The sequence below is a fragment of the Nyctereutes procyonoides genome, unplaced genomic scaffold (genome assembly GCF_905146905.1).
Source record: "Nyctereutes procyonoides isolate TBG_1078 unplaced genomic scaffold, NYPRO_anot_genome, whole genome shotgun sequence".
Taxonomy (NCBI): domain Eukaryota; kingdom Metazoa; phylum Chordata; class Mammalia; order Carnivora; family Canidae; genus Nyctereutes; species Nyctereutes procyonoides.
In genome coordinates, this window is record NW_026575082.1 from 33,510,001 (window position 1) to 33,533,673 (window position 23,673).

Genomic DNA, 23,673 nt, shown 5'->3' on the forward strand with positions numbered 1-23,673 from the left:
CTCGAGGGGAGGCCACTAGATATAAGTGTGTAATTTAGGATTTTATATTTCATCACAGTCATCTAGTCGAGAAAAACATCGTGTTGCATTTAACAGATGGATTTCTCCATTTGATGTCCAATGTTGGTAAACAGTTGGTTAGAGGATGTATCTCTGGTCTTTGTAAGGTGGACAGTGTCTGAAGTCAAGGGACAGTGAGACCAATGTCATTCTGCGTTTCGAGCACCAAATAAAATTTGTCAAAGACTTACGAGATAGATATGAATATGATAACCTTATGTTGCATACAGTGGCATATGTCTTCTCCAACAGTATGAAAATCTTCTGGAAATATGTAAAAGAAATACTGCCAGTTTTCTATATTTGTTTCTTTGCATTATGCTACGAATTTTTACTGTTATTTCTAAAACAAAATATTATCTGAGATATCTAATCTAATACTATGCTTAACTCCCTGTTAGCTATTTACATGCATCTTTTCTGAGAACCACGTATTTCCAAAAATATTTTAGGAGGGAAAGTGAAAGGAGAAAAGGGAGGAAAGTAATTTCATAAAGAGAGCAAAATTCATAGAGAGGCATTTGCAAGAATGTAATGAGAAGAAAAAATAATTCATACGTTTGTTGCCACAGAACAAAAAACAAAGAAATTGGTAAGGCAGGGAGGGAAGGAGACTTTCTAATGAAGGTTAGACTTCCTATTTTAGCTTAGCAATTGCATTCTGATTAAAATAATTGTAGATTCCTTGAGAATTTTAGTTCTCTGAACAATATAATGTTCATTTTGGATCACCTAAGATTTTTCTTGCAAAGAAGGCAATGAACCAGTTATGTTTAGGCTCAATTAATGTAGACATGCACTTGACCCTGTGCTACCTACTTTCTCACTTTCAGTAGCATATTCACACTTGGATCAATTCTTGGTAAATAACCCTTCACTGACTTGAATAATTTATCTGCCACCATGCACAAAAATTATCTCATCTTAGAACACTCCAAATTCAACCAAGCACATCATGAAATGCTTTCCTCACCTGATACTGAACTTTGTGAAGGAGACAGTCAGTCTATTTAATGTGTGTTCATGTGTACACAGGTATATCTGAGAATGATGTAAATATTAAAGTTTCAGAACATTAACAGAATTGTTTATTTCATCTATAACTACTTCAGGCACTGAAGAATCAAGGGTTCCTAACACTAAAGCACCACAAATCAGTCTGATTTTTAGCATATTTTTAAAGAAAAATGTACTCATCTGACCTATCTCTTTTGGTTCAAATTGCATTTCTGAAACCAATACCTGTTCTTCTAAGATATTTCTATATCATCAGCATTCCATAAGAAAATTTAAAAAATAATTAAGTAAACTGAAATTCTTTCGAGTTGCTTTCCTTTGTTTTTTTTTTCTTCTAAGAGTTTATTTATTTTTTTTTAATTACTGTTGAAACATCAAGAACTACAAGTATGCAGGCAAAAGTTTTTAAAAACTTCCTGAAAGCAGGCAGCCTGGGTGGCTCAGTGGTTTAGTGCTGCCTTCAGCCCAGGGTCTGATCCTGGAGACCTGGGATCGAGTTCCACGTCGGGCTCCCTGAATGGAACCTGCTTCTCCCTCTGCCTGTGTCTGTGCCTCTCTCTCTCTCTCGCTCTCGCTCTCGCTCTCGCTCTTGCTCTCGCTCTCAAATAAATAAATAAAATCTTAAAAAAAAAACTTCCTGAAAGTTTATCAGGATTTGAAAGAATCTTTACTTTAGAAGATCATCTACAACTCACTGCAATAAATGTCAAGATTTGAATCACTTCATCCAAGATGAGTATGAGCCAGGGTTCTCATCTGAAGAAGAGTGTGTGCATTCCTGCTTGTTTTATTTTATTTATTGAACATAATTTTTTGCTTTACCAGAAGATGTAACCTAGTTAAATGCAAGCACTGCTTTCTTACCTCAATGCCTGGCGAGCTAACATTTATTGAGTCCTTATTATGTTCTAGTACTTCTAAATGTGTGACTTGCATTTTTTCACATATTCTTCACAGTAAGCAATAAAATTTTACTTTAATTGTCCATATTTATCAATGAGGAAACTAACATCCAAAGATGAACTAACTCACCTAAAGTCTCATAGATAGGAAGTAAGACAAAATCTTAACCTTCTCTTAGAAAAAAAAAAAAAAGATTAAAATCTTTGTTCCAGATTACATTGGGAAACTGTCTACATTATCCACTCTCTGTAAATCAAATATAGGAAACCCATGTTCATTACCAACATTCCTCTGCATCTTTCTAATTTTAATTTAATTTCAAATATTTTGCCAAAAGAAGATGTCAGGGCCCCAAGCTGCTGCGTGTTTAATAAGAGGATTTGTGATGGATCTTCTAACTGCCATCCATGTTCTGTATAATTAATTAAGCAGATGCAAATGTTACTGTGGATTTGCAGTCAGGTTAAGTCTGAGAACTTTTCACTCTGTCTCTCAAGTAGTACATTCCTATGGCCTCCAGAGGTGGCTAGTGCATGCTTGAGGATTCCTAACTGGAGACAGCTTCTAGGATTATTACTTCTTGGAGGGTCAACCACAAGTTTCATAAAGCAAATTTATGTCCACATTACAACATTTTATAAGCTGAAATGCATGTATCCAGCCCTTTGTGATTTTTACATACCCAGGGAGAAGTAGGCTTAATAATAATACTAATAATATTCTTCAGCAATTCTATTTCTAGCATCTTGATAATGACATTAATTATCAGAGAAAGTTATTCCACATTTTGCAGAATTGTTGTCTCTATATAAAATGTTTTATTAACAGTTCTTCTTCTCATCTGAAATTGAAATTCTTTTCAGTGTCTATGAAAAAATACAGTTGCTCATTGTCTCCTCCTCCTCCTCCTCCTATCCACTCTATCAATTTGTACACATAATAATTTTTATTATCCTTCTGTTACTTCTTTTTTTGGGAAATTTTATGGGGGAAATAAAGGCTGTGGTTTTAAGAACCTGAAAGATTTAATCATTTCCCCCAAATACACGTGTCTGTTTATGACACAGTAGGTAGCTTGCAAGTAGCAAGAATAAATTTGAGTTCTGCTGCTTTTTACTGTACTTACCACGTAATTATTTTAATTATTTCATGATTTATGCAGCATCTACTTCCAAGGAAGATTTAAGGTTTCTAGGGTTACAAAGTGAGTAAGAATGATAAAAAAAAATAACAATAGGGTACAATGCATACAGATGGGAAACAAATAAAAGCTGTTACAAATTTTTGCTACTTCCAATTCAATCAAATTTCCTCAGAATTTCCTAGTGACCCAGGCAAAAAGGGAACCTGAGTGGGATCTGCAACAAACAAGATAAACACAAATATATGTAAAAACACTTTCTAAAATAATCTATTCCTAATAAAAGAGATCTTATTAATTTTTTACTTGACCTAAGAACCATTTCTCTAATATACACAATTTTTAAAAATGAAGAAATTTGGAGGATAATAGTTACTGAAATTTTTCTTAAAGAGTACCAAGTTTTTAAAATAGTTTCTGATACACTTTTGTAGACACTGTCAATTCACATTCTTTGTCAACAAAAAATAGCAGAAATATTTCTCGTGATAAAATATGAATTATAAAGAACAAAACAGGCATTTAATAAAATCACAAACTAAAAATCACCTTAATTCACTGACAATATTTCAAATGAAATATTACAATGTATTTATCATAAATGGCTTGAGATTCTGGAAAGACTATCATCTACCTACCTTAAATAATTTATTACATATGCATATTGTTATGATATATATAATAAACAAAATATATATTGTTTCTTGGGCTTCATTTCCACAAGTGACTGTACTCATTTCAATAAGTAATTGTTATCTTTTATATCCCATATCATCAGGATCAAAAGTCTGTAATTTCAGTAATACAGTATTCAGTACAAACCCACAAAAAACAAAGAAGTTTACCCATCCCATGTGTGATAACTTTGTATGGTATTTCAAAGACACAGAAAAATCCCAAAAGCTAGAGTAGATAAATATATATATTTTTTAATTTTTTACTAAATTCATTCCTTTTACTTCTCTAAATAAATCTGACTAGTAGCTTTTTCTTTTTTTCATTTTCCTTAGTAGTTATAATGAGAGATGTCTCATTTGAAATTTCAGTAATCGTTGTGATTTATTTGCAAGGAAAACAAAATACTTGCATATTTAATAAGTTGTGATAGAGCTATAAACTTTTAAATGGTCAAAGGAAATATTTTTGCAGGGTTTATTGGCTTCATAAATAAATCTCACAAAATAATATCACCTTCCTACTTCCCTGGCCTGTATATAAACATCCTAACTCCTCTTTTAGAGGATGATAAATATTAAGCACAAAATAACAGGATTAGAATGCAGTTTATGTTCTGAAAGCAAACCTAGTAAAGAAAAAAACAACCCACAGCTAAGGAAAACATACATGCTTAGGTCAAATTAATCCAGGATGTCTTCAGGTTTTTGACTTATATGTTAGACATTTGAATGAATATAATTGGCTCCTAAAAATGAACACAAATGGAACCATTATCAAACAGCGATTTAACACACTTTTAAATACAAATGAGGATGCTTCAGCTGGTATCTTCCTCCATCAGAACGCACACTGCTGTAGGTAATGCTGACACCTGATCAAGTGCTCTGTGTTCCCAAGAGCCTGACTGGCCTGGTGGGAGATGGAAGGTTTTTGTCTTTATTGGCCCTGGCTGTCCAATATTCTGGGCCTGGGTCCCAGCCTCAGGCATTCAGAGTTGTGCAGATTCACCCTGGAGCTCCTTGGGAGGGTCTGGATTCAGACCTGCACATTCAGCCTGGCTTCACGTGCTGCCCTGCAAAAAATGTGCTTCCAGGCTGCCAAGTGCTTGCTCCTGTCTTTAGCAGTGGTGCTATTTCTGGTCTGTAGAGATTTTTGTATTAATTTATTATTATTGTTTTTTTATCTTTAGTGTTCCTATATGTTTGTTAATCTAATGTTTTTCCTATTATCTCTCTGTGTTTGAAACAGAAGGGATCACTTTCAGTAAGTACTTAAATCTGTTATTTTAAATGAGAAGTCAATATTCTGATCCTGTAATATAACCTCATAAAACAAACTTATATAGTATAATGATTACTCAGTATTCGCTAGCAAGAAATGGAACTTGCTTTTGCTTCCAATCTTTCTATTTCCTTCTTTCTATTCTTCTTTTCCTTTCTATTCTTTCTGCATAGGTAACACATCCATACAGTTCATAAACTAAAAATAGATTTTCCTTAAAAGTCTGGTAATCTAGGTTGTATCACACATGAGTGTTTTTCACTGTGCATGTCATGAGACTTGTTGCAAGGTGACCCTGCTGAGCCATTGTACTGGGAAAACTCATGTCAGAACCTTTAGGTTATCCAAATATCACGGAGAAGACATTTATAGTTTCCTGCATAAGTTAGAACCGAGTAGATAAACACTTATTTAATTCTTTTGTTTTCCCTAAGGAATATATTATAGACTAAACTGTGTCCTGGTTGTCCTAAGTCCCAATGTGACTATATTTGAAGAGAGAGTCTATAGAAGGTAGTAAAGGTTAAATGAAATCATAAGGTGAGGTCTTTATCAAATAGGACTAATGTCCTTCTAAGAAGACACCAGAGTTCTCTATGACTCTGAGTATGCACAGAGGAAAGGCCAGGTGGACACTCAATCCAGGAAGAGAGTCCAACCAGAAAACAACCTTTGGATCTTGGACTTCTGGCCTCCATCCAGAACTGTGAGAAAACATCCATTGTTGAAGTCACCCAGTCTGTGGTATTCTGTTATGACAGCCTGAGCAGACTAATATAGTATTCATATCCTCCCTTGAGAGCCTTCTTCTCCCTTCTCCAAGAGACTCACCTGGTTGTCTGGGGAGAAGGATTCACTGGCAGCATGGAATGGGCAAAGGGAACTGGCATTCTAACTAATTTTTATTTTATTCATTTATTATCTTTTTGAAATATTTTATTTCTTCATTTGAGCAAGAGAGAGTGAGAAAGAGAGAGACAGCATGAATGAGGGGATGAGCAGAGGGAGAGGGAGAAGCAAACTCCCCTCTGAGAAGGGAGCCCAAAGCAGGGCTCAGTCCTGAGACTTCAGGATTCTGACCTGAGCAAAAGGTAGGTGCTCAACCAACTGAGCCACCCAGGTGCCCCCTAACTGAATTTTAAACAGACTTTCAACACATCTCTTTTTATTCCTATTTTACTCTCACCTGTAGAGACGCTAATTGTAATTCCCAAATTTTTGAAGGATCCATGGTGTAAAGTAGGTGGCCTTCCATTTTTTGCCATTGGGAGATTAAGATTTGGTTTGTGCTTTTAAAAAAGATTTTATTATTATTATTATTATTATTATTATTATTATTATTATTAACAAAGGCAGTTACCACTTGTCCACTTGCTATCCAATTCCCAAAATATTGCTATCATCTCTTTCACTATTCTATTTCTTCTTTGGGATTCACATTTTTTTATTTTTAAAATTCCACTAAGTGTTGTTTAGTGAGAATTCAGAAAAAAAAGAATCCTTAAATGCTTGTGTTCTGGCCTCCATCATTAATTTGAAATCACCTCCCTTTTGAAGCACTAATCCCAAAGGTTGGTTGGTTGGTTTTGTATTTTTTTGTGTTATATGGTTATGTGTCTATATTAATATTACTTTTTGTTTGTTTTTTGGTATCCTCCTGTAATGGGAGTCCCTTAAGGATACCCCATGGGATACAGATGGTGAAGATTTTTACTCAATATTTTACTTCCTCACCCCAAGTCTTGACAGACACACAGCAGAGGTCCAATAATCATTTCTGAATAAACAAGGTAGTCCTCAGGTTTTTAAGTTTGTTAATTGGTATAATTCTTTCTGGATGTAAGTCCTACTGTCCTCACTGTAATTCCACTTTCTCCCAGCTCATACTGATTTTTGTCTTCTGATCACTGAAAAAGATGCAACTGGGACGAAGCAATAAAGATATTTTTAGACTTGCCTATAAAGGGATGAGGTTTGAAAAGGCATTATTAAACTTGGGATTTCCCTAAGTCCTCTAAATATTTCCAAGTAACACCACTCCAGTTGCTTAAATATCATTATTTTTTTTGTTCAATTCCCTAAATATCATTAAAGATTTCAAGGAATGCTCAACATTCAACCCGATTAAATAATTTTTTCAAAATGTTAACACATTTGCCATCTACAACTATCTTGAGTACTACCCAGAGTACATAACTCACTTTAGGAAACACATTATAAAACAAAGAATGACATCAACCATATTATTTCCAACAATTCTTGGCTTAATTTTAAATTAGTCACAGTGGATTAAATTCAAATGAGCCAAAACCTGATTGGTGTTTTAGGTTTTTAGCATGCAAAGGTTAATGTTTATTTTATTATATAATGAAGTGTTAGAAAATTCATTTAGGTAGATTTTTATGAAATTAGTTTAATTATAAATAAATTCAATGTGTGTGTTTTTTAATGGGGAGTAAATATTAGTCTTAAAACATACATGGAAACATAATTAAATATTTTATTTTTGTACCAAATACCCAATTATGCTCTCTATAGCCTTCAAGTCTCAATTAACGGTATGCTCACTCTTCACTGTTATGGGTTAAAATAGAAAACCAGGATGTTCTTCAATAAGACTTTGACTTTATAATCTACTTTTATATCTAAATGATAATGCCTTCATGATTCTTTGGGAAAAATCCATTTTGTACTTACCTACAATGTCATTCATTAGACCTAAAATAGTCTCATCTCCTGTAATCCAAGGACGTTTTCCTACTTCATGACCATAGACTCCCCTGAAATTGAAAAGGGACATAAACACTATTATGTTTGTGTGTGTATCTGTGTGTGTGTAAATTTTCATGTATCAGCATTAGCAACTGGACATTTGTAAATGAGTTTTGTAATATTTTAGTAATTTCATTGAAGTGAGAGAGCTAGGTTCTTGTCTCACAGAGTCAAAGGATGAATCTTGAGGACAAAGAAGAGTGAGTTTAAAGTGAGAGAAATTTATGAAGCAGGGGTACAGAAAATTATGAAGCAGGGGTACAGCCCTCAGGAGTGAGAAAGGTCCCAACAGGGTTACCACTGAGGGCTTTTGGGGTTGGTCTTTTGGAAGAAACTTAAATCTTTTTGACTTCTCTATTGGCAGCACCATTGATCAAGGACTAGTGATAACATCTTTAATACCTTACTTCTTTTTAGGGTTTGGTTATTTTCTGTTGACCAGAGGAGACTGTCATAAATAAGATTTCCCCCTTGGACACCTAGAGTGTTTCCTTATCTCTGGCTTCCTTACATTTCTGCATTTGGAGGATTTCTGTGAGCCTGATCAGATAGCCCCTTCTCCTTCCTACCTATGCCTGTCCCTTACTCATTCCTCCCCGCGGAATAGTAACCCTAACTGCCCTTAGGGAATGGGATGATAATCTGTCTGGCAGCTTCCTGCTAAAATGGAGCAGTGGGCTTTGTGGCAGTTAGAATCTATCCAGAGGTCAGTCCAAGGCCACACGATATCCCTCTGGGGGTCATGATGAACAGCAAATGGTGCATGCATCAGCACATGCAAAAGAATAAATATAAAACAAGTCTTAGGCCAAAAATTATTAACATATCTCTTAGATAAGATCCCCAATGACCAATTCTGTCAAATAGATCAGTGAATATCCAGATCCTATTTGATCAAAAATGTCCCCTGTTAATTGGGACACCTTGTGGGAGTTAACTGTAACGTTAAAACAGCACGTGTGAGGAAACTCCTCACACCCTAAATGGAATAGCAATAATAGTCAATAGTGGTGCAGTTCGTGAGATGTCCTTCTCTGACTTCACTTAATTCTTGGTTGAATGTATCTAGTGCCTGGGAAGTCTCATTTAGAGTCCTGCTCAGCAACCATACTGTTTTGCTTATTTTATGTTGCAGTCCTATCATAAGTCTTGGATGTCCCATAGTGAGGCCCTTTTTTACCAGGAGGGCTGTTGTATGCTTGGCTAAAGCCTTTGTTTGCAATTTTATCTCAGTGGAGGTGGCTTCTAGAATAAATATTGAATTTGCGACAAACAGGATTAGTCAGGGCTAGAATAGGGGACCACAGAATCAGGCTCACAGAAATCCCAAAAATTCTGAGGTATAAGGAAACTAGAGATAAGGGAACAAGCCAGACCACCCTGCCCTAAGTGTGGGCAGGGAGGGCATCTTTTTTATGACAGTAATCTGTGACCAACAAAGAATAATCAGACCCCAAAGAGAAGTGAGCCATTAAAGATGTTATCACGAGTCCTTACTCAATGGTGGTATCAATAGATAATGTTAAAAGGATTTGGGTTCCCTGATTAGGTTTTCAATAAAAGACCAACACTACAAGCCCTCAGTAGCAACCCTGTCAGGACCCCTCTCACTCCTGAGAGCTTTCTCTGTATATTTACTTAATAAACTTCTATCCCTTTACTCACTCTCCTGTGTCCGCAAGATTCATTATTTGACTCTGTGAGACAAGAACCAAGCTCTCCCGTATCAATATGACTAAGAGATAAAACAATCAAGAAGCCCTCTTTGTGGGATGCCTGGATGGTTCAGTAGTTGAGCATCTGCCTTTGGCTCAAAGGGTGACCCAGGGGTCCCGGGATCAAGTCCCACATAGGGCTCCTAGCATGGAGCCTGCTTCTCCTTCTGCCTGTGTCTGCTCTCTCTCTCTCTCTCTCTCTCTCTCTCTCTCTCATGAATAAATAAATAAAATCTTAAAGAAGCCTTCTTTGTTTGGGGTCCAGCCTTAACAATATCCTAATTATAAGGAATCACTCACAAGTGGGAGAAAACTTGTCTCAAGAGATAAAGGCATCCCTAAGTGCATCATCCCATTCAATTATAAAGAAAGTGTGGCCATCCATTATCTCCATAAGACCATAGTCAACCCCATACAGTGGGGTATGCTGTGGCTTTAAAGGAACAATTTTGTCATCCAGCCACGCAGAATTGGTCAAGGTTCTAGTTGAGGAATTAATCCCATTTTCTAGTTGTTTGTTTACACATGAGCTATTGTGGCAATTTCTCTGAAGTTGATCTCAAGTCTAGCTTAGGCAAACAACATTTAAAGACAATCAGAACTAGAATTACACATCTGCAAATGTGTGTTATTGAGACAATTTTTCTTCCTAAAATCACCCATATTTTATTTTTTTTTAAGATTTTATTTATTTATTCATGAGACACAGAGAGGCAGAGACATAGGTAGAGGGAGGAGAAGCAGGCTCCGTTCATGGAGCCCGATGAGGGAATCCAGGGTCACGCCCTGAGCCAAAGGCAGACGCTCAACTGCTGAGCCACCCAGGTGTCCCAAATCATGTGTATTTCATTTTATTTTTTTAAGATTAAATAAATAAATAAATAAATAAATAAATAAATAAATAAATAAATAAATCTTTATTTATTTATTCATTCATGAGAGACACAGAGAGAGACACAGAGACACAGGCAGAGGAAAAAGCAGGCTCCATGCAGGGGGCCTGACACGGGACTCGATCCTGGGTCTCCAGGATCAGGCCCTGGACTGAAGGCAGTGCCAAACCACTGAGCCACCCGGGCTGCCCTCAAATCACCTGTATTTTAAATCCAAATAGCCAACTCAAGACTAATTTGTTTGCAAAAACAATCCAATTTTGACAAACGTGGCCTAATTATTTACATAAGCTCAGCAAGGATAATGATTATCATACAGACCTTTTAAAATCTGCTTTGCTGGAACTTTTTATAAAGAATTTTTAGGTTGAACTTTTAGTAGCCTCTCCACACCAAGCCAAGTACTTGCCATCAGATGAGCCTGTAATACCTGTAGATGTGGGCAGATTTCTCTTGATGAAGTCTGTAATATAGTTCCTGCACTTGACATTCTTTACTCATCTAGTAAGGCTGCTGGGAACTCTGTAAGCAAGGTATCAGACCACCCTTTCCAAGGGGCTTTATGGCTCCAAGTTTCATAAAGTTAACCTTGGTTAACTCTGCTCATATCTGAGTCTATGCATGTCTCTCACATATGACATTATAGTCAAAGTCTTGGTAAAATAACCAATGTTTCCAATAGTGTCTTGTTTCAAGGAGAACAGATTCTTTCTTTTAGATTTTATTTATTTTTTAGCGAGAGAAGCCTTCTCACTAAAGAGAGGGAGGGAGCACAAGCAGAGGGAACTGCAGGCAGAGGGAGAGGGCTGAGCAAGGAGCCCAATGTGGGACTGGATCCCAAGGTCCTGGGATCCTGATCAGAGGTGAAGGCAGATGCTTAACCAACTGAGCCACTCAGGTGCCCAGGAAAATAGATTCTTATTGAGCTTATGCAAGTGACTATGATTGCCATGGAAGGAAGAACACTTACTAAGACCTTTTGAATTTCAGAGGGTCAGGTAGAGAGAAAAGTTAAATGCTCAGTTTGTTCACAAATGAATACTTTATCACATCTCGGTATGTCACGGGTATCTTAAGAGAAAGTTTCCTGAATCTGAGAGAGCAAACATTAGAGAACCAGCAGAGTTTCAAACGAGAGTCACAAAACTATAAAATGAGTCTTTTTAGTTCAATTAATCCCACAGTGCTATACTGGTTTAATTTGACTGCAACTTTAGGAAGTTCTTACCCATTTCAGTTTTGATCTTAAAGATCTCAAAAATCTGCATTTGTCCTAAAGTCCTTTTTATGAACCTCCTTGAAGATGAAACTCATTTTGCAAGACAATAAGAACACTTATAAGTGACAAAAAACTCAGAAGTGGACATTTCTGTTAATGACCTGATGAGATGACAATTTACAATATAGCTGACAGGAAATCAGGTTATTTCTGTGGCATGTAACACTTCAATGATCAAAATATCAAGTGATGACATTGTATTAAAACTGAAACTTCAGGAATTGCATATCATCTAGAATAATTACAGCATTTACACAAATGTAAGTTATCATTTGTTTACCAGTGCCTCCAGAGTAACTTAACAAATCAAATAAAAAGGCCTAATGAGTCAAAGAGACTTCATTTACAATTTAAATCTTGAGAATTTTGTTAAAACCTTAGAAAGGTTTAAAGCACTTGCCTAGATAGAATTACAGATCATTACAAAACTTTACCTGTTTAACCAAAGTGACAATAAGAGATTCCAAAGGCAAAAAGATAGGCTTACGTAGTTGTTGGCAAAATTTAGCTCCTTTAACACTGAGAAGTTTTAACTACGTGATCAAAGACCTGATAAAGACAAAACATACAAACTAGTTCTCTGAGCAGACAACAGAGAAAGTGCCTTTGTTTACATTTTCTTATCAAGAGCAGACCAACAACCCAAAACAACTTGTCTTTTGAACAGAAAGAAAAGCATAATTCCAATCTTATATCCATGTACTTTGAAAATCCCTTAATTTAAACTTAGTCCATTCTGACCACATGTAAAATTCCTTTCCAAAGATTTCCCTACCACAAACCTTCTGCAGCTGAGTAAGGAACAAATGGGGCTAGGAGAGAAATAGATATGGGGCTATGGGATCAGGCTCACAGAAATCCCCAAAATACTGAGGTGTAAGGAAACCAGAGATAAGAGAACAAATCAGACCACACCCCACTGCCCTAGGTGTAGGCAGGGAAGGTGTCCTTTTGATGATAGCCACCTGTGACCAACAAAGAATAACCAGACCCTAAGAAGAAGTAAGCCATTAAAGATTTGAGTAAGGACTGGTGATAACATTAAGACATCACAAGAATGATAAGGTCACAAGCTCCCTGGTCAGTTCTAAATAAGACTGTTGTGGAGGCCCACATTGGAACCCTATTAGGACCCTCAAGCTCCTGAGAGACTTTTCTGTATTCTCACTTAATAAAACTCCATCGTTTTATTCACTCTATTTCATCCGCAAGATTCATTCTTCGACTCCATGAGACAAGAACCTGGCTCTCCTGGTTCACAGCTTTCCTTTACATTAAGATGCTGTCCCAAGCTATCTCTCCAAACAACCAGTCTTGTTTAGGGCAAAATTATTATTTTTTTTGCCTTTAACAAAAATGTATTTCAATTTCTTGGATTTTTCTTGCATATATGTTGCTTCCCTTATTTTATCAGTCTTAATTACATTTAGCAGAATTTCAACTCTTAGAAAACTTAGTCTCCCGGGAAGACTAAGTAGTAATCAGTTGTGAATTGTCACACCAGAATTCTTTAGATGGCAAATTTATGAGTAAGTACAGAACATGTTAACCAACAGATTTACATATCCTTAGTTTCTCTGCAATAACTCAAAAAGCACAAACCTAAATCCAGTAATCAATGCTGTAGCACTTTAACCTATTTGGAAAAGACCTAGATGTCCAATGAATTGAATCCTACTTACCATCCAAGCAAGACTTTAAAGTTTCAGTTTAATGAAGACTTTGAAAGCTATCTTAACAATTACTCATGAAATCTTTGAGACAATCATCATTTTGAAACATCTTTTTGCTAACAAATTACAGTGGAGATCACCCGAGCTTATTTGATCTTTAGCAAACCTCGATAGAATTAATGTTTCATATTTAACGCTGATAACTTTAAAGACATTAAACCACCAAATTTAACTTAGTTTAAATATCGAATTATGTTCCACCTGGGTCCACTGTTAGAAGTGAATCAGTTTGTTCCCCATTGTCAGTTTTTACCTGACACACTGGTGGGGAAATCTGAAGTGACTGGTGTATGGAGACTGCACCCGAGGTGGCGGTGGCATAGAAGCAGGAGGAGGGGAGGGGGGATAGAAGAGGCAAAGTGCAGCCAGACAGAGAAAAACATTCCTGGTTCTAACACTCATCCACTGCAAAGACCATGTTTTTCCACCAACAAGTGGAATTAGGCAGTCCTCAGAGAAGACAGGGAACTTTCCAGAAATTAAGGGAGTTTCAACAGCTGCTAGGGAATATTTCTTGAAGTCCCCATTCTGCTATAGACTAACCATAGTTGGGATCCAATTATAGCCATTAACATGGGAAATGAATGAGGGAGAAGCCCTCACCCCTCACCTTGTCCATTACGAAGAACAAAGACAGGTTGAGAAAATCAGCATCCCCCTTGCTAGGCACGCCTGTGTTTCTTCCAGGGCCCTGGGTTTATTCAGAAGAGGCCTCATTATCATCCAGTTTGTCAGGAGAGAGTTTACCAGCCAGACATGTTTGGGGAAACACCTTCTGTAAGAGGCCTCTAGGTCTGGGTCCTGATTTAGAGACCCCAAAGCCTGGATGGACATAAGGTACTTCCGTCTGCCCTGTTTCCTGCAGAAGAGATCCAACTGGTAAATCTCACTGAGCCATGCAGTGTCACAGGAGATCAGTCCTTTTCTAAATTTTGTAATCCAAATTGTTTCCAGAGGGTTAAAAGGCATCCCAAGGAAGAGTTTTTGGGAACTGAAAAAGAGACCTCGCTTTGCCATGAAGGTCATATTCTTATTTTACCTTGCCTTGATGAACCCGCCATGTTTAACCCATGGAAAACACCAGAAAAGTTTTACACGGGGAAATTATCCAATTTTGCGGTACCCAATCCAGGAATCCTCACAGAGAATGGTTTGTTTCTCATTTCACAATCCTGGTAGGAGTCAGTTGCCCCATACCTACTACAGAGAGGTGACTATGCAGGTGTCCCTGCATCTCACTCCCCTGTGAATCAAGGCACCTCCTGATTTCCCTTCCTAAGGTGAAAGAGTGGCCTAACATCTTGGGTTGAGGAGGGATTGGGCTGGGGGAGTAGCTACTCTTACTCGTCATCACCCTGACCCTCCTTGTCTGTTGGATTTTCCAAAAAATCTGGGGGTGTGTGACCTCCACCCCCCCGCCCAAGGCTGGTCTCTATCCTTTTATGCATGTAGGAGACCCCTAGGTCACTAATGGTAACCAAAGGGCAGGTTCAGGGGCTGTGCACTCCCCAGATGAACCTTAAAAGAAGCAGGAAATCTTTCCAATGACTTCATTCTTCAGAGCTCTCTTTTTTTTTAATAAATTAATTTTTATTGGTGTTCAATTAACCAACATACAGAATAACACCCAGTGCTCATCCCGTCAAGTGTCCCCCTCAGTGCCCGTCACCCATTCACCCCCACCCCCCGCCCTCCTCCCCCTCCACCACCCCTAGTTCGTTTCCCAGAGTTAGGAGTCTTTATGTTCTGTCTCCCTTTCTGATATTTCCCACTCATTTCTTCTCCCTTCCCTTATATTCCCTTTCACTAAACTCAAAATGGATGAAAGATCTAAATGTGAGACGAGATTCCATCAAAATCCTAGAGGAGAACACAGGCAACACCCTTTTTGAACTCAGCCACAGTAACTTCTTGCAAGATACATCCATTAAGGCAAAAGAAACAAAAGCAAAAATGAACTATTGGGACTTCATCAAGATAAGAAGCTTTTGCACAGCAAAGGATACAGTCAACAGAACTCAAAGACAACCTACAGAATGGGAGAAGATATTTGCAAATAACATACCAGATAAAGGGCTAGTTTCCAAAATCTATAAAGAACTTATTAAACTCAACAGCAAAGAAACAAACAATCCAATCATGAAATGGGCAAAGGACATGAAGGGAAATATCACAGAGGAAGACATAGACATGGCCAACATGCACATGAGAAAATGCTCTGCATCACTTGCTATCAGGGAAATACAAATCAGAGCTCTCTTGATTTGAGCTCTCATCGTTTGGTCCTGTAAATTCGCTCACATTCCTAGCCCTGATCAGTCCAAACAATTATTAGCAAATTGCAATTATGCTTCCTTGCCTTACCCCTGGGCTTTTTTCTGTCCATATACCTACACTCCCATAAGCAAGCATGGCCCTGTTGAGGGGTGCAGACCCGCTCATCATAATTTCGTATTTTTGTTGTTGGAACAAGAAAGCCACAACTATATGACCCATTAAAGTCCCAGATGCTAATGCCACCAGTCAAAGAATTGGCTGAGGGTTTGTTAATTCCCTCCTTAATGCCACAAGTATTCTAAAGGGAATAAATACCCCAGGAAACACTGGGCTCCCTCCAATTTATCATATAAAGAAATAGCTCCAACCCTGCTTTCCAATAACTTGGGTTTTAATTCCTGGCTGTGATTAAGCCTAAATTGTACCTAACAGAATAACATATGTCTTACCAGGCAGCAAAAATAAAAGATTTTCCTCCTGAACTAAGTTCTCAGAAAAGACACATTCAAATGAAAAAGTCTTATATTTAAGTGGGCAATGTTCTTCCTGAAATGAATCCCTGATTAAAAGGGCATACTGGTCCTCGGAGATTGGAAGGGCCCTACTATAGATAAATCCCTGAGGGGAGAGAAAGCCATTTTTAAAAAGTCAATGAACAGACAATAGATCTGGGTAGGGTGAGACCAACATTCCCTTCTTTTTGGGAAGGCCAATTGACCAAGCCCTCTTCCAGAAACCTGTCTCCTGAGACAGGTGGCCACACTATCACCTTTAACTGGCTAAGAGGTGCCTGGTTGTTCTGTTTGTTAAAAGAAGAGGTTATCCAAGGGTGAGACCTCTCCCATGATGAAAGAAAGAAAGAAAGAAAGAAAGAAAGAAAGAAAGAAAGAAAGAAAGGAAGGAAGGAAGGAAGGAAGGAAGGAAGGAAGGAAGAAAGAAAGAAAGAAAGAAAGAAAGAAAGAAAGAAAGAAAGAAAGAAAGAAAGAAAGAGACCCCTTTTATTCAGCCTTCCATGGGAGTGATCTTGGGTTTCAGGACCAAAATGAAGTGGGAGAGCCAGGTTCTTGTCTCACCAAGAAAGATGAATCTCACACAGGAAAGCCAGTAAAGTGATAGAGAAGTTGATGAGGCAGGGAATACAGAAAAAGCTCTCAGGAGTGACAGGAGTCCCAACAGGGTTGCCACTGATAATTGCCTTTAGGGTTGGTTTTTTATCGAAAGCTAACCAGAGAACTTAAATCTTTTTGACTTCTCTACTGGCGGCACCATTGATCAAGGACTAGTGATAAGCTTACTTCTTTTCTGTTGACCACAGGAAACTGTCATAAATAAGACTCCCCCCTGGGACACCTAGGGCAGGGTGGTCTGGAGTTTTCCCTTATCGATGGTTTCCTTACACCTCCACATTTTGGGGATTTCTGTGAGGCTGATCTCATAGCCCCCTACCTTTCTCTCTCCCTATCTAGCCCCTCCTGTGTCTTTTTTTTTTTTAAGGTATTTTATTTATTTATTTATTTATTTATTTATTTATTTATTTATTTATTTATTTATTTATTATAGTCACAGAGAGAGAGAGACAGAGACACAGGCAGAGGGAGAAGCAGGCTCCATGCACCGGGAGCCCAACGTGGGATTCGATCCCGAGTCTCCAGGATCATGCCCTGGGCCAAAGGCAGGCGCTAAACCTCTGCGCCACCCAGGGATCCCCCTCCTGTGTCTTAATATAAAATCATGCTTCTTTAAAACCAAAAGTAATACTTGAAAACTCTATTTTTTTTAAACTTCCAAGACTAAACAGTCCACTTGTATACCTGTAACACATAGTAGTATCGCTACTAAAATGTAGATATTTTTTGAGGCTAGAAATTAAAATGATTATAAATTCAGTTTTTAAATACTACAAGCTATAAACTAAATAGAAGTGTATAAAACGTTGAGTATACTCATGATGACATTTTAATAGATAAATAAACTTGGCAATCATCAAAGCCAACATTACATCTTGACCTATTTTCTAGCAATTTCATCTACCATATTCTAGCTCAATTTTATTATTCTAGTAAATATCCCAGTAAGCATAAGGCAAAACACAAAATAGGTGAGAGAACTTCAACTCTCAAGAAGTTTCCATTAAATGAGGAAGGCAAATACATTTGAAATATGGAAGAAGAAACAAACAAAGAATCAAGGTGGGAGTGACTAAGTGTGCTGTGGCAAATTTGTGGCAGGAAGCTCTGACCCAGATTGTTCTTAATTCTTTAGGAATCCAAAAACTACCCCAAAGATGGAGGCGAGGATTGCCATGTATTTTTTGTATAGTGCAAACTGTGCTTGAGTCTACACTCTGAAATTCAGTACGCAGGCAGTAGGGACTGGAAAACCTGCTTTCAGAGGTGAAGGGTAGCAGAACATGTCACCCTGAAATATGTCCCCGTGGTATATTGATTATCTTGAGCTGTAGACCCTTGAAAACCAGCAAGTGCAGCAAGAAGCTGGCTTTGAATTCTGCTATCTGCCGGAAGACAGATCTTTCAAAAGGAACTCAATTGCCATTAATCACCCCCCAGGAGTTTCATCAACCAGGGAAGATTGAGTCTTGTCACAGGAGAGGAGACTACAAGTCAACACCACACCCAGATGGGCTTTTCACAATGTATCCTATCTTTTGTCTTCTAAAGGCTCTTTCCTCTTTCCAAAAAATCATTTATTCTCCCCTAAGTGGCCCACATCCTTCTCCCCCTTCCTTATTAAGATAGGATTTAAGTCTGAATTCTAAGCCATCATGGGGAATTCCTTTGTCCCTGATGTGTCTCCCACGTGTATAAGAGCTATACATGCTAATAAGCCCGTGCATTTTTTTTTCTTTTGCTAATCTGTCTTTTATCACAAGGGTCTCAGTTAAGAACTCAAAAAGAGTGTGGGGAAAATGATTTTTTTTCTCCCCAAGAGAGCACTGGGGTAACAGAAGGAGAGGATGCCTATTTTTAGCTTTTGTTGATTTTCATGATGTGAATATTCCCTGTGGTCCATTTCCTGGCATCAACCAAAATCCTTAATATTTAATGACTGGCTTTCATTGCCTGCTCTGTGCCAATTCCAGGTCACCGTTGGTTATGAAACTACATGTATTATAAGCTGATAAAGCCTGTAAAAGTAAAAGTAAATGGGTGGCAATATGTACCTCTTAAAGGATGGCTGTGAAAAATAACTAAGAAAACATATGAAAGAGATTGGCCCATAGCACCCCTTTTCTGACTCTTCCCTAAATCTAATGCTAAAACTCCCTGCATAGGCATGTGGGGTACAATGCAACTTTTGAACTAATATTTTGATTACCGTATGAACTGAGATGAGGGAAGAGGACTTTCTTGGAGAATAAATAGAGACTGTAAGAGCTAAGGAGGAAGAGAAGGGCAATTGCTAGTTATTATTATTCATATTATTATTAGATAGCCTGCAGCTTGCCTGTTTCTTGACTTCCAATATAAATGCTAAAGACAAAAATCATTATCATTAAATGGTAGTTAAAGGCAGATACTTGGATCCTTTTTTTATTTTAATCACATAGAGCTCCATGGCCTTGCTGATAGCACAATACATCTTATTACATTTAGGTAGTAAAATTCTATGTTCTGCCTCAGAGAATTTATATCTTAGAATATTAGGCCACCTACTTCTCACTCTGGTAGACACCATGGTAATAATCTTTAAGAGTATGTTTCTTCCTGCAATGCTTTTGGCATCTCCCCCACCTTTAAAATATCACACACAGAGTCTGCTTCTTCCTTTTTTGTCAGTCCACTAGCCTGGGGTGGTGAAATGTATTTAGGAAGTTGTTACCCCAATAAACTCAAACTAAAGTGGCCTGTCTTTATAAAGAGTGGATTACAGCACAGTTTTAAGCATATGTATCAGAGTTAAGAAAAAGATTACATTGCTCTCATTCAAAACTGCCTAAAATACTCGCTGCATAGTTGCAATCTTTTTTTTTTTTTTTTTTTTTGCAATCTTCTTTTACAAGTGCTGGAAAGGAATAGGGCATGGCAGACAGTTCTCAGGACCCCGGCATAAATCATTCCCCTAGAGAGGTGTTCTCGGAGATGCCTATGGAGTGCTAGCTGCTCACGAAATTAGATTTCAGGATGTAAAACCTAATTAGGAAGTTAATGGAGGATCCTCTTTGAGACAGAACTTTGCTGTAACCATCCTACAACATATGAAGTAGCCAGAATTATAAAGATCCTCCCTGCAAGACTCATAGGGAAATACATGAGACATCATAGTCTTCCTTAATGTCACCATTTTTAAAGAATCTGTGACCCATAAGGAAATAAATAAGACATCGCAATCTTCCTCGAGCTGAAGGACCTGAAAAACAGCAAGTGTAGGCACAAGCTTCCTCTGAACTTCCTCATCTGCCTGAAGACAGATCCTCCAAAGGAACTCAACTATCATCAATCCCTCCCCAGGAATTTCAACAACCAGAAAAGACTGACACCTCATCCAGAAGACTTTGTCACAACCTATCACATCTCCTACCTGTTCGTCCAAGTGCCTTTCATCCTTCCTAAAAATCTTTTATTCTCCTGGAAATGGCCTACAGGATCCTCCCCTTCCCCTACTAGGATGACCCATCAGCTCTCAAATCTCACCGATCTTTTTGGCGTTTCCTGTTTTTCCCACTTGGGATGCCCTCATGCCCATAATATTAATAATGAGTACACTTTTTTTTTTTTTAAATAAGAAACACAGGAACTGAATGAGACTGCAGTGTCTGCAGGACCAGCACCCTCTCTGCACACATGCCCTGTCAAGTCACTCACCATCCACAAACCACACAGTTTGCTCCTAATATGTAATTCAGTGGACTCTTTTCTTTCTTTCTTTTTTTAAGGTTTTATTGATTTAGTTGAGAGACAGAGACAAAGATAGCAAGGGAGAGCACAAGCAGGGAGGAGAGGGAGAAGCAGGGAGCCCAATGCTGGGCTTCATCCAAGGACCCTGAAATAGTGACCTGAGCAGAAGGCAGTCATTTAACTGAGAGCCACCCAGGAGCCCCTAGACTATTTTCTTCTTAAATAAGCCTCCCGAAAGTGTCACACTGGTCTTAGAAGAATCCCTATAAAGATATAACTGGGTCAAGTTTTGGCTCCTTATGAAAAAGAAAGAAAACCATTTATCTGATATATATGACAACACAGAAGACTTAAAATATTGTGATTATATCTTAGGGACATAATATACATTTCTTAACTTACAGTGTGCTCTTCGGGATGGATATATCTTTCTTTTCTAGCTGAACTTTCCCCACTGTGATTATTAACCCATGTTATTTTCCTTTAAATAATCTGGGCCATTAATGAATCTATAACATATAAATGTGCAATATTAAATGTTCTAAAAAAATTCTGGCAGACCCACAGACCCCATATTAATGCTGTTTATTATCGTTATAGCCCCATTTGGCTGGTAATTAATTATCATACATCAAATGAGTCAAGTCACCATAAAGTTTTTCTACTTCAGAATGTTAAAAATATCTAAATATTGTTATTTCACAAAACAAATATAATTATCCCAAGTAAACCAAACTACTTTAGAAATTAAATACAGTCGAAAATAACAATAAGCACTTAAAACCCACAGTACTTTATTTTCATTGCTTTGTGTTGAATAACTTAAAGTCTAAGAAGAAATCATTTAGGTCCAAAAATATTTCTAAGTATGCCTCTACTCTTGACTTTTCCTTTAGCATAAGTAATCAAAGGTGGTAGCTGTATGAATAAAAAAATTGGGCTCCCCGATGAATAGTAATGGTTTATTTTGTAGATAGGTAAGTAGCATGTCTGTGATAGGACATTGAAGACAGAGACATGGCCAATAACAGCCATGAGCCAAGTGCTATTTCCTATCTTATATGGCATGAATGGCCATTCAGACTTGGTATCAATATCCCAGAACAATATCTATCTCACTTAGTCAAAAGTACTGTGATTTTTATGTTACTGTTAAGATTATAAATTTCTAATATTTTTTTCCTGTTGAGCGAATAATTTCAGTTTGCATGAGAGTACTTAGTACTGTGTAGCTCTCTTGGACTCAGTCCTTCTTGAAAGCGACTGGTCAAAAAGAGGAAGGCACTGGTCTGATTTGGGTATCAGCTAAGAAGCAGGGCAGAAGTAGCACCAGAGAAGGTGAACAGGAGCAGATAATCAGGATAGCTCACCACAATAATGGGAGGCCCTGGATCTAGAAGCAAACCAAACATATGCAAGGATATTTAGTACAAAAACAAAAGCAATAGTCAGAAACAGAAATAAAAGGACCAACAGCCCACCATAGTGGCAAGATTACCTCAACCTGAAAGCATGTGAACAAAGTACAGCCTAAGAGAGACAGGTTCCTTAACTTAAGGAGAGTCTCCTGAAGATCCAGCCTCCATTAATTCACTCACAGATAGAAGGTGACTCAACACCAGGAGGTGCAAATTCAGATGCCATCAAGCTCCCACTCAGGGAGCTTCCAGCCAGGAGGGATATGCCCATTATCATCAAAACGAAAAAGTCCAGTAGAACGTTCTATACTTCCTAATGAAGCCCTAAAACTGCCCCCTCTAGTTAAATTGGTATATAAACTCTTACCCCTAGCTATCCAGTGAATTCAGCGCCCATGAGAGAAATTTCTGTTAATCTCTCTCTTAGCAATTAATCCATAGGCCTTCAACCAATAGGAAAAGTTTTCCTCACAACATAACCTTAGCTGAAAAAGGCCAGGGTAAAATTTTAAGCTAAATATTTAGAACCAAAGAAATAATGAACAAGCGCTTTGAGATCAAAGATGGGCGGTGGAATAGGCCACAACACGATTTTGACTATGCCCCTTAAACACCAATGATGTCACCAGAGAGACAGGGGGCATGACAGTGACTGGGCCACCATGACTGAAAGCAAGAAGACTAAATAAAACAAAGCAAAGACAAAATAAAGCTAGCTAGCTACCTAACCTTTTCCTCAGAAGTCTTTTAAATGTAGTTTACATTGCTTGAAGCATTAATATGCACCTCTTTTCTGAATCATCTGTCTAGTGGAAAAATAGGCAGAAGGGCTTAAGATTATGTGATTTTCCATTGTCACAAGGTAAAACATAAAATTCAAAGTTAACAACAATAGAAAGGTGTTATGACAGAAAGGCACTTTCCTGGAATATAACTTTAAAGTCTTGAAAATAATCAACCAGTCTCCTAATAAAGTAGGGTAATCACAAAGAGATGAATAGGAGGAGAGCAGGGCAGCATCTTTTTTTAAATGCCTAAAGGATAAAAATGCACAGCCTTGCTGAATGAATATCCAAGAGGCAAGGACATTCTCTAAAGTTCAAATTCAATCTAATTCTCTGCTCTCTTTTATATTAAGGCCAAAATGAATATTAACCATTTTTATTAAGTATGACCCTCATTTTTTAAGTACTAAAACCTGCTAGTGCAAAATGCTTCCAAATGTGGTGATATTTATTTTTCAATTTATGCATACAAGTTATGCAGATACAGTTATAACAGGCTTAATAAATTATATAGACCTGTAGGATTTTTGCATTGAGTTGTGAATTTATATTCTTAACCACTGAAATTAAGAACTTTGCAGTGTTATCCAATGCCTGTGGTAGTAATCATTAGCACAGTCAGTGTAAAATAAACTTTTAAAAAGAGGTACTCTGCCCAATAGGAAAGAACAGTGGCATGAAAACTGAAGAAAGAAGACATTAGAATTTGTATGAAAGCCAAGTGTCTGGTCAGAGTTCTGATTTAGTTTCATTTCCCTGCATTTTTTTTTTCTCACCTTCAAGTTTGACTTCCTCCTCATATCTATTTTCAGATTTTAATAATCAGAAATTCAAGCATGAATTCAAGTATTAACATACAGAGTAT

General features: G+C 37.6%; 1 protein-coding gene across 2 annotated transcripts in view; it reads right to left on the reverse strand.

The window, feature by feature from the left end:
* Positions 1 to 23,673, reverse strand: part of LOC129514433 (kynureninase) — a 113,841-nt gene that overhangs the window by 65,867 nt on the left and 24,301 nt on the right. For both annotated transcript variants that reach the window (XM_055332998.1, XM_055332997.1), the window contains exon 4: positions 7,778 to 7,860. In XM_055332998.1, coding sequence (XP_055188973.1) covers positions 7,778 to 7,860 — 83 coding nt within the window. The remainder of the gene's footprint in view (positions 1 to 7,777; positions 7,861 to 23,673) is intronic.